The 11,952-nt window shown below is 40.7% G+C and overlaps 1 protein-coding gene across 10 annotated transcripts in view; it reads left to right on the top strand.

Moving 5' to 3' along the window:
- nf1a (neurofibromin 1a) overlaps positions 1-6,871 on the top strand; it is a 334,372-nt gene extending 327,501 nt beyond the window's left edge. For 5 of the 10 annotated variants that reach the window (XM_043718253.1, XM_043718246.1, XM_043718245.1 and 2 more), the window contains 2 exons: positions 2,240-2,293; positions 5,370-6,871. In XM_043718253.1, coding sequence (XP_043574188.1) covers positions 2,240-2,293; positions 5,370-5,512 — 197 coding nt within the window. In that variant the 3' untranslated portion in view covers positions 5,513-6,871. The remainder of the gene's footprint in view (positions 1-2,239; positions 2,294-5,369) is intronic. The other 5 variants (XM_043718251.1, XM_043718252.1, XM_043718249.1 and 2 more) reach the window with 1 other exon arrangement.
- Positions 6,872-11,952: the final 5,081 nt, after the last annotated feature.

Raw genomic sequence — 11,952 nt, 5'->3', positions numbered from 1 at the left:
CCCTCTCTCTCTACGTTTCGGCCTGCAAACCATAGCTGTTATTGCAGCTGGGAATGCAATCGTTTGTGTGGTAACCTCTTATTAAAATGTCCCAAGAGATTTCACGGGAGTGTTATGAAAGGAAAAAAAAACACCAAGCCGCACAAATAGGCATTCAGTCAGGGGTCACAAGCTTGGTCAAAGAACATAGAACATTACATCTCAGTACAGGCCCTTCGGCCCTCGATGTTGCGCCGACCTGTAAAGCTAATCTGAAGCCCATCTAACCTACACTATTCCATTATCATCCATATCTTTAGCCACTGACCATTTAAATGCCCTTAAAGTTGGCGTGTCCAGTACTGTTGCAAGCAGGGCATTCCATGCCCTTACCACTGAGTAAAGAACCTACCTCTGACATCTGTCCTATCAATTTAAAGCTATGTCACCTCGTGCTAGCCATCACCATCTGAGAAAAAAGGCTCTCACTGTCCATCCGATCTAATCCTCTGATCATCTTGTATGTCTCTATCAAATCCCCTCTTAGCCGCCTTCTTTCCAATGAGAACAGACCCAAGTCCCTCAGCCTTTCCTCATAAGACTTTCCCTCCATACCAAGCAACATCCTGGTAAATCTCCTCTGCACCCTTTTCAGTGCGTCCACAGCCTTGCTTTAATGTGGCGACCAGAACTGTACACAATATTCCAAGTGCAACCGCACTAGAGTTTTGTACAGCTGCAACATGACTTTGTAGCTCTGAAACTCAATCCCTCTACCAATAAAAGCTAACACACCATATGCCTCCTTAACAACCCTATCAACGTGGGTGACAAATTTCAGGGATCTCTCTGCTCATGTGCACTACCAAGAATCTTACCATTAGCCCAGTACTCTGTATTCCTGTTACTCCTTCCAAAGTGAATCACCTCTCACTTTTCCGCATTATACTCCATTTGCCACCTCTCAGCCCAGCTTTGCAGCTTTTCTAAGTCCCTCTGTAACCTGCACTGTCCACAACTCCACCGACCTTAGTGTAATCCACAAATTTACTAACCCATTCTTCTACGCCCTCATCTAGGTCATTTACAAAAATGACAAACAGCAGAGGCCCCAAAACAGATCCTTGCGGTACACCACTAGTAACTGAACTCTAGGATGAACATTTCCCGTCAACCACCACCATCTATCATCTTTCAGCAAGTCCATCTGATCCAAACCGCAAAATCACCCTCAATCCCATGCCTTCAGATTTTCTGCAAAGAGTTCGGTTTTAAGGAGTGCCTTAAAGGAGGAAAGCATGGGGCAATACAAATATGTTGGAAATGTCAACAACTAATGATTCAGCAATCCAGGCTCATTCTCTCTGTTCAAATCCCACCATTGCATCTGAAGAAATTAGTACGTAAAAAGCTCATCTTAAGGGATGAGCTCTTAAAGGAAAAGGGGATGGAGAGGTGCTGGGCAGGTGTTCCAAAGCTTGGTGCCTAGGAAACTGAAGATTTAAAATTGGGGCTGTTGGCTTCAGTGGTGAGTTAGAGAGCAGTTGTCTTGGAAGGCTGCAGGACTTGAAGCAATTAGGGGTAGGAAAGGGCAAGGCCAAGGCCATGGAGACCTATTAAAACAAGAGACTTTCAGAATCTAGAGTGTTGCTTGTCTGAGAACCAGTGTAGATATTGAGCTCAGAGAAGTTAGAGAAACAGGACACCGTGCAAGTTCAGATACCGACAGCAGGGTTTTGGATAACTTCAAGTTATGAATGGTAACTAGAGGTGTGTTGAGATCATCCCAAAGTGCACAAAGACATGAACAAGGTTAGCAAGTTTAGAGCGTGTTCATTGAGAAGAATTGATTGATCTTCAGTGAGCATTTCTCCCCAGATTTCAATTTGCCTCAACTTCAATTGTGGATTAAGATGTAAGCCCTTAATGAACATGGATAACCAATTAAATTGGACTGAGGCCACAAATTCTCACATGCTTAATGTAAAGAGAGAGGTACTCTCCCTCGAAATATCGAACACCAATTTATTGTGTTTTTCATTTTGCTGCTTCAAATCAAGTAGCTTTTATCATTTCATTGACATGGCCCAGGCTTACAACAATGCAGGTTTTCAGTTGAATAGCAATTTTAATAAAAAATATTCTGGGTTGGTCAGTGGTGGCAAAGGGATGTGACATTTTTAATGTTTATCCAAAATATTCTTTCATTCTCATCACCATTCACTTTGTTTTTTCCCCCTCTCGCCTTGTTTCCATGAAGCTTCTCTACCTTGCTCTAAATCAGCAGTTTTCATGCAGACACACTATTCCAAAGGTACTTTTATTTTTAATTTTTGTATAAAGTGCTACCATTTCTTAACTCTCTCAGACCTATAGGATTAGATTGCATATGATGTACTTCCAGTATGCCATTTTGACGTTGGGTGGAGTGAACGATCCGAAAGCCCACTCAAGCTTGTTTGTTTTATTTTTCTTCTCTGTATTGTTTGGTTCCTAATCTGATTAGAAACCGCAGTAAAAATAAGATGTTACAACAAGCGTCTCACAATGAGTTCTTTGCAAATATCATTTATGCAGGATTAAGACCTGTTTCATTATGCTGTTTTTCAAATGCATTGTACTGAGGAGATTAGAAATCTTGTTATTAAAAACAGAAACTGCTGGAATTACTCAGGCCAGGCAGCATCTGTGGAAATAATGTATCTGGTTGAGAGTCCTGATGAAGTGTCACCAACCCGAAACATTAAATGTTTCTCTCTCCATAGCTGCTGAATATTTCTCGTATTATCCTCTTTGAATTGCTATTTTGCAGCCATTGTTTTGATGTGCAGTTTTGTTTAAACAGCTAAACAGAAACTACATAGCCCTCAGCCTGTGAGTTGGATAGATGTGGCACAAATAGTCTAAATCAAAAACTCTATCTAAAAATATTCAAATAACCCAACATTTTCATTTTTAAACTATACAAAGGTTTTTTTTCTAATGTTTAAGGGCGTTGTCCAATCCCTGTACAATTTGAGGGGTTTTCACTTGGCTTTTTTTTGTTTCTGCTCAGTCCTTTTCTACTGGAAGGATGTGTGTCAGATTATTTGGTTGTTAAATAATTTCGACCTAAACAGTGTTACTGAAATATGATAAACTGTTAATCTCTATGCTTTAAGTGTGTATGTATGGAGTGGGGTGTTACAAATTAAATACTGTACATGCCCTAATTGATCAGGCTGTAACTCAGTCTTCATGGCTATAATCATTCCAGGAACTATTTTAATCTCTCAAGCCTGGGATATAGGAAATGTGGAGGACAGCAACAAAACACAGGAAGAGGCAAGCAGGTTTGCAGAATGGATAAATAGATGATGAATAACATACAATGTTGGGTGGAGTGAACGATCCGAAAGCCCACTCAAGCTTGTTTGTTTTATTTTTCTTCTCTGTATTGTTTGGTTCCTAATCTGATTCATCTTGGTAGGAAGGTTGGTGAGACTGCTTGCTTCGGTATTTAGAGACTAAGTAGGCAAAGGGAACAGATCTGAGAATAAAGATACAAAAATAAGATGATAAAGGCATATCTTCAACATGACAACAACGACCAAAAGATTTACTGGCTGTGAAATGGTTTGAAACATCGTGTTCTGAAACCTGCGCAAGAAATGTAAATATTTGTTTCAGATTACAAAAATTAGAAATGGATACTGATAAGGCCATAGCCTTAGCCAACATGCTATTTGGCCTCATCTCTGACAAAACCAAATCCAAAGGAAGGGAAGTAAAGCTTGTAATCTGCGCAGTTCTGGCCTCACAGGACAACTTCTTACAAAGGATGACTCCACCCCATCGATTTTCAAGCTGTTCATTGCACATTTGCAAATGTTCTTTTAATCTACCTAGATGGTGTCCTGTATGATCAATTCCCATCCAAAACGTGAATGCAAGAAACATCAGCACAATCCTGCTTCTAAAAGTGGGCTCCTTGTCAATTTCATCTCGGTTCAGGTTCAGTTACCATTCTGTGTGGTCTTGGTGTCATTTTAACATTTGAGTAGTCTAGCTGCAAGAGCCACCACCTGTGTTGCCTGCACAAAACCAAAACATCCCATTGTCAACCTGTGGAATTAGTGATAATCGTGAAATAAGTTCTGTGTTGTCTCATCCTAAGAGGCCTGTGGGTTTTCATTTTCTTATTGTGTTGCACTTAGCCTCTTTGAGTAATGGAAAATGTACACTAATGAATTAGTGGCTGTTAATTCAATACTTTGTGCGGGAATATCTCGTCACTCTCCCTACCCCAGTGGTGGTTTCCTCCCCTCTAGACTAGAAGGCCCGTACTGAAGTCCACCTGTCCTAGAGATGTGTCATAGCATTTCTGCACAGGATGATTTCTTTATATAAAAAAAACATTCCAACCCACATCCAACAGTGGATCTAAATGTCGACACTTTGCAAAAATATCACATTTTCTGACTGACCACTTTATTTGATGTGTTATCGAGCAATCATTTTGGACCAATATGTCAAGAATAGCTTTCAGGAATCTTCCAAAACAAAATAAATTAGGTGGCTGAATAATAAACAAAATAATATTAACATAATAAATTAGGTGGCTGAATCAACAGAACTTGCTTTCATTTGACTAACATCTTCAGCTTTAAATCAACAGATCTCAGCAAGGTGCAAATCAGCGAATCATCTTAACCCCTGGTCAGTGTTAGTGACCATTATTAAACATTGTGTGAGAGAACATTGTGATGAGCCCTCCACAGTCAAATAGCTTGCCATCTTGAGTGAAAAATGTTAAATCTGCTATTTTCCATTATGAAGTCCAGAAACAGCAGGAGATTGTACATATTTTGGTGATTTATCACTCCACCATGTTATTGAATCTGTACCACATTCCCTGTGAAATGCAACCTTGCAAGCACAGCTGGGGAGGGCGCAATCTGTACTTGAGTTAAGTAGCAGAGGATTGCCAGTATGTATCATAACTGATTGATGTAAATTTGCATCTTCGGGGTGCAAGACCTGGAGCTGTGGAATTTTTAACAGCTCAGGGTTCAGGCAGTTTGCCCATACACCAGCTTCACACATGTTAATGCCCGAGTGTTGTCACCCTGGAATACAGTTGTATTTTGATGTTTGTATGAGCTTGTAAAGAAGCACACCTTGGTGTGATATCTGCTGAGATGTAATTCTGGGCGACATGTCCTAATGGTCATCTTCCATCTGTGGGTAGGAGGACACAGATACAGCTAACATGTCCTAGGGATTTGACTGACAATCATGTAGCTGCTATATCCTTGATATTCTACCAGGTGTCGGGCAGTTTTTAAAACCGGCGAAACATTATTTTGAAGTGAATAATTTTTGCCGTGTGTATTTCTGTGACGTTCCAGGAATCGATAAAGAGAATGTGGAGCTTTCGCCTACATCGGGACACACCAACAGTGGGCGAATCCGCCATGGATCTGCAAGCCAAGTGCAGAAACAGCGTAGTGCTGGCAGCTTCAAGCGCCCCAGCATTAAGAAGATCGTATGAAGTGTTTTCGGACTGACCCATCAAATCTTGTTGGACTTTGCCGAGGTGAAGCCCCCTACCCTCCCCCATCCTCAAGAAAGAACAAGCTTCTGTTCCTGCCATATCAAATAATATGCTGCCTGACGATCAACAACAACTGAAAATTGCCCCTGCTACCTACTTCAATTTTTCTTTCTTGTAACCAGTGTTTTCCGCAGTGTTTCCAGAAAGTTGTCCTGGTTTGGAGAATATGAAGTTTCGAAAGGAAACGTATATTTTTATTTGGTTACCTGGCATCTTTGTTTGGGGGTGGGATTGAGGAAGTGAAAAAGGCACTGAAATTCTTATCAACACTGTTAATAGTTGTCAAAAAAAAACATGGAAGCCATTAATTGCAGAAAGGAGGGTTCTAACTTATTTGCCTTTTATATAATCATGAAAAGTGCTTTGCTGTTTGTGCACTTTTCAGCAATCTACAAAGTGGCTTAATGGGTAGGAATTAATCAAATCCATTGGTGATTTTTGCTCTGAGGAGATCTCCCTATATTTCACAGAAGAAACCTTTAAGCTGTAGGTACCGTAACCAACCACCATGTTTAAAGCACATTTAACACACAAGTTAGGTTCATTGCAGCAATCATAGAAACTGTACATAACCATTGCATTTATTTTACTGATTCCGCAAATAACAAAGACGTTGTCTTTTTTATATTTGTTTACAGTCCTGGAAAAACTATGAATTAAAAATATGATATGCAAGAACTTTGCCAAAACAGATAATTATTACAACAGAAACTTAGTATTAATTTTGTGGTATTCAGCAAATGTGACTCCTTTAGGGACAATTGTGTAGCAGTCATTGTGTTACAAAAAATGAAACAGCAACAATATCTTGTACGATTAACAATTCGTTTCAGTGTGGTCTTAAGAATGGTGCCCTAGAGACAATACTGTCCACAGTTGAATGCTGATTAACCCAGGGCTAGCTGAGGCTGATGTCACTTTCCTGGATTTAGTTTCTGGGTCGGGGTCTCTGACACGTGTGCACACGCACAAACGATCTACAAATCAAAAGTGTTTCTCTCAGTCAATGTTATGCAACAGACCTTATTGCAAGAAGTCACTGCTAGTGTTGGCCACAGATTTTTTTTAAACTGCAGTACGTTTATCTGTAAATAGTTTTTGTGTAAAATTGACAAAGGTATATTTACTACACTGTAAATACATGTGATGATATATTGTATTATTTTGCTTTTTGTAAAGCAGTTAGTTGCTGTACATGTATAACATAACAAAATTTGATTATTCTAGTGTCAGTAATGTTAACTTCTCTCTTCCCTTCCGTTGCATTTTATGTCATTAAAAAGAAACAAAAGAAAAGACTGTGTACTATTACTTACAGATCTCATTGGCTAAATTACCTTGACAAAAGAAGTACAGTTTTAAACATTTAGTCCCATTATGATTTCTCAAAGTTTTGATCCGATGTAGGACCAAGAGGTGCTCGCATAGTGCTGATTTCATTGTACCAGTAAAATCTGGAATCATAAAAGAACTGGCCTAATGATAAGCCATAACCACTGTCAATTGCCCTAAAAACCCACTTAATTCACAATTAACCTTTGGGAAAGGAAACGTGTCATCCTTTGGCTGATCTGGCTGACGTTTGACTCGACCAATATCAATATAGTTGACTTTTAACTGCTCTCTGAAATGGCTTGAGTAACACAATCAAATCAAAAGCATCCAGGATGGGCAACAAAGTTGGACCTGGCAAATGATATCCATATCTCATTAAAGAATAAAGCAAAAAAAGCCCAGTGATTATGATACCATTTCAACTGTATTGACATTAGTCAGTACCTGTTTCCTGTACAATATTTTGGTGAGGTATGAGGTTTACAGTGATTATTCTAAACAGTGTTTGTTCTATAAAAGGAAAGGAAGATTGATAATGTTTTCCACAAGTGTTTCTATCAGCACAAGTTGCTGATGAGAAGAGACCATGACCTAATAATTTCACCCTCTGCCAGCCTGATTTGATCTGTTGTAAAAGACTGATTGAATTGTTGCATCGTTGTTGATCCTGAAGCAGTGTGAGGAGAACTTGGAGTGATGGAGACCTTTGGGGACTAAGGGTCCAAAGTTACCTGTATCCTCCAAATCTTGCTACACCACCATGTACCACATGACAAATTAATCACTCAAATCCTCAGATATTTGTGAAACAAGTCTTAATTGATTTTCAGTTAGCACTGGAGTACAATGTCAATTCACAGTATTTCTTTTCCTGTTCTTTATGGACAGCTTGCGTACAACTTTGTAAAATCAGAGTGCTCTTTAAAATTCTGTAAATGTTAAAGTTTGCTCCCGTCCCCAAGCTTATCATTCATGCAATGCATTTGTACTTGAACCACTTTATTTTAGGTTTGCAAAATTGATGAGGAAAAAAGATGCTGCAGCATCAAAATAAGATTTGATCTTTTTGGCAAAACTGCTTTTCTCATCTCCGGACTTCTATTTCTTCTCCTTTGTAAGCTGAAAATGAATGTTCCTTAGACGAAAGTGAGTACTGCAGATGCTGGAGATCAGTGTGGTGCTGGAAAAGCACAGGAGGTCAGGCAGCGTCCGAGGAGCAGGAGAGTCGATGTTTCGGGCAAGAGCCCCTCATCAGGAATCCTTGTCTGACGCAGTCTGTATTTAATTTACATGCAGTGTGTGCAAACAGTTCTCCTATTGCAGTGCTCCTCATCACAGGACAAGGGTTGTAAAAGCCACATTGTTAGTGAGAAAAGATCAGGTGGACATGTCCATGGATGTTAAACAAGCTGGGCAGGAGCATGGCAGATACAGTTCAATATAGAGGAATGAAAGCCAACATTTTGAGTGGAGAAATAAACCTCAAGGTCTGGAACCAAATTCATAATTTAACATGTGAGACAAGAATGTTTCTTTAAAAAGCATTTGGGTTTTACAAATAGGAAATCTGAACACGAGGTAAGTGATCACGATTAATCTCTGCCATGGATGGGCCACAGATGAATGCTGTGTGAAGATCTGCATGCTACACTGTGGAAATGACATCTGTCAGCAATTCCTCAGAATTGATGATAATATGTGGCAGGCGGGTTGAAGCTGTAAACTACTGAGAAGCCAAAAGAAGTCATAGACTCCTGACAGTGTGAAAACAGGCCATTTGACCCAACAAGTCCATACTGACTCTCTAAAGAGGAACCCACCCAGACCCATTCCTCTGCCTTATTATTCCATATTTTCCCTGACTAATGCACCTAACTAAACACTCCTGAGCACAATGGGCAATTTAGCATAGCTAATTCACCTAACCTGCACATCTTTGGACTATGGGAGGAAACCCATGCAGACACTGGGAAAATGTGCAAACTCCACACAGACAGTTGCCTGAGGCTGGAATTGAACCTGGATGGCTGGTGCTGTGAGGTAGCAGTGCTACCCACTGAGCTATCGTGCTGGCTATTGCCCAGAGGCAGTACATTGTTGCTTGGGGAATTTAAATTTGTAGTTTCCTTCTTCCAGTTGTTGATGCTACAACTCATTGTTGAGTCGCAGAGCCTCTAAGTGGTTTGTGTCTTAATTAGGAGGTGTTATGCTTGAGTAGTCAACAGCTTTCCCTCCTAGTACATATATCAATGTCTTCATGCTTTTCAGTGATGTTGTCTACCCTTAACCTGTTCCTTTGACCACCCTGGCCGAAGAGGACCTGCCTCAGGAGGCCGGTTTAGGTGTCTGGACACACTGGCCCATCCATAAGAAATGGTGTTAACGCCATGAAGACTGTCCAGCACCAAAAAAGAATGTGAACCTCTGATGCTAATCCGAATGGAATTATTGAGAATTAAACTTCTAAGATGTATGCTGCTGCCTCCTTCAGGAAGAAATGCAGCTCAGTGGTAGAATGCATGTTTTGCACGGATAAACTCCAATATTTAATCGCTAAATAAAAATCTGTGGAGATACCAGAGACTTGTGAGTCAGAGAATTATTGATGATAAGGCTGTGTTGAAAAGATCCATGATTGACAAGGGTGTCAAAGGGTTTGGGGAAGAGAGGAAGGTAGAAAATTCAGACCATAATCAGAAGCCCCATGCTGTCATAAAATGGCAGAGCAAAGCCTGTTGATCTTAATTTTCATATTTTTTGAACTGTCAGGTGTTCAGTGCTGCTAAAAGGATGCCTTCCCTATGTCTTTTGCAACATTCTGTAGGACATTTGTCAAACCAACTTCATTGAATCATCTGCTTAAAATGAAATCATAGTATTTTGCACAATTCAGTAAAGCAGATTAACATGAATCATTGTTTATCTGAATCCTGGTTCATAAATCAAGTTGAGGAATTTTTTTTTGAAAATTTCTTCATGGAATGTGGGTAGGCCAGCATTTATTACCCATCCCTAATTTAACAGGAGAAGACGGTGGTGATCTGCTTTCTTGAGTCACTGGGCATTGAGCAATAGGGATACTCGTAGTGCTGTGCGGAAGGGACTTTCAGGATTTCAGTTCCACGGTAGGTTGATGCGTGGCTTAGAGGACAAGTTACTCGCATGTATCTGCTGCTCCCGTGTGTCTGCTGCTCTAGTAGATCGGAATTTTTGTAGGTTTGAAAGGTGTTGCAGTGCATCTTGTGGGTGATGCATATTGCTGTCACTGCATCAGTAGCAAAGGGAGGAAATGTTCAAAGTGTTGAAACAGGTTTCAAATCAAATGGGCTGCTTTACCCTGGATGCTGTCAAGTTTCTTGTGTTGTTGGAACTACACTCATTCAGGCAAATGGAGAGTATCCTCCTATACTTCTGACTTGTGCATACTGGATTGACAGTAGGAAGACAGGAGATGAATCATCCCACCACTGACATGCTGTTGTAGCCACAGTATATTTATATCTGGATCAGTTGAGTTTCTGGTCGATGGTTAATAGTTCTGGATTCAGTGATAGTAATATTACTGAAAGTCATGGGGAGATTATTCAATTCTATCTTCATTGCGCTGTTTATTCATTTGTATCTTGATGGGGATAATTAGTAACATGTAAGTGGTAACTAAAACCATACTGCACATTGGTCCAACGCTGGGTGATGATCAGCTTTACTGCAAATAGATTCAAGCAGCTTCAGTATCTGCAGAGGTGAATGATGCTGGACATTGTACAATTACCAGTGAATGTCTCCACTTCTAACCTTGTGACACATCTCTGACTCTTATGACACAGGCAATTATTTGAAGCAGCTCAAAGGTGCTTGGGCTTAGAATTCTATCCTAAGAAACTAGAAGACTTTTGTATAATGGCAGTGTCCCGACCTCTCAATCAGAAGGCATGTGTTCAAGTCCCATTTGCCCCAGAGATGAGTTGCAGCATAACATCTCTAAACAGGTACATTAAATTATCTATCCTGTGGAACTCCTGCAGAGATGTTCTGAGACTGCAAGAATTGATCTCCAATAACCAGTCAGTTTCCCTGTGATTGGTATGTCCCAATCAGCACCAACCTATTCCCCCAAATCCTGTTGATTCCGGTTTGCTCAAGGTCCTTTCTGCAATGCTTGGTTAAATGTTGCCTTGGTGTTAAGGGCAGTCAATCCCTCCTCACCTCGAGAATACAATCCTTTGGTACATGTTTGAACCAAGGCTGTAAGGTGGTTAGGACCCAAGTGGTCCAGCACATAACGAAACTGGGTGTCGTTGAGTGGTTTATTGGTGAGCAACTGTGTCAAGAATCTACGTAGCTCTGCTGTAATTTTATTTAATGATCCCACCGATCTCCACTGCTCTCTAGGGAAGACAATTCCACAGACTGAAAGAGATCACGTTCTGAATAGGAGAGTCCTGTTTATTTTTGAGCTGTGATTCCTCAGTTCAAGTGTCCCTCAAGGGGAAACAGTCTTTCAGCATCTATCCCATTACATTTCCTCAGGATCATATGTTTCAATGAGATCACGTCTCATAGAACATAGAAGAATACAGCGCAGTACAGGCCTTTTGGCCCTCGATGTTGCGCCGATCCAAGCCCACCTAACCTACACTAGCCCACTATCCTCCATATGCCTATCCAATGCCCGCTTAAATGCCCATAAAGAGGGAGAGTCCACCACTGCTACTGGCAGTGCATTCCATGAACTCACGACTCGCTGAGTTAAGATCCTACCCCTAACATCTGTCCTATACTTACCACCCCTTAATTTAAAGCTATGCCCCCTTGTTAAAGCTGACTCCATACGTGGAAAAAGGTTCTCACGGTCAACCCTATCTAAACCCCTAATCATCTTGTACACCTCTATCAAGTCACCCCTAAACCTTCTTTTCTACAATGAAAACAACCCCAAGTGCCTCAGCCTTTCCTCACACAATCTTCCTACCATACCAGGCAACATCCCGGTAAACCTCCTCTGCACCCGTTCCAGTGCCACCACATCCTTCCTATAGTAT

The sequence above is a fragment of the Chiloscyllium plagiosum genome, chromosome 28 (assembly GCF_004010195.1).
Source record: "Chiloscyllium plagiosum isolate BGI_BamShark_2017 chromosome 28, ASM401019v2, whole genome shotgun sequence".
NCBI classification, from domain to species: domain Eukaryota; kingdom Metazoa; phylum Chordata; class Chondrichthyes; order Orectolobiformes; family Hemiscylliidae; genus Chiloscyllium; species Chiloscyllium plagiosum.
The sequence above is the reverse complement of the archived record's forward strand: the minus strand, read 5'-3'. Positions and strand labels throughout refer to the sequence as shown.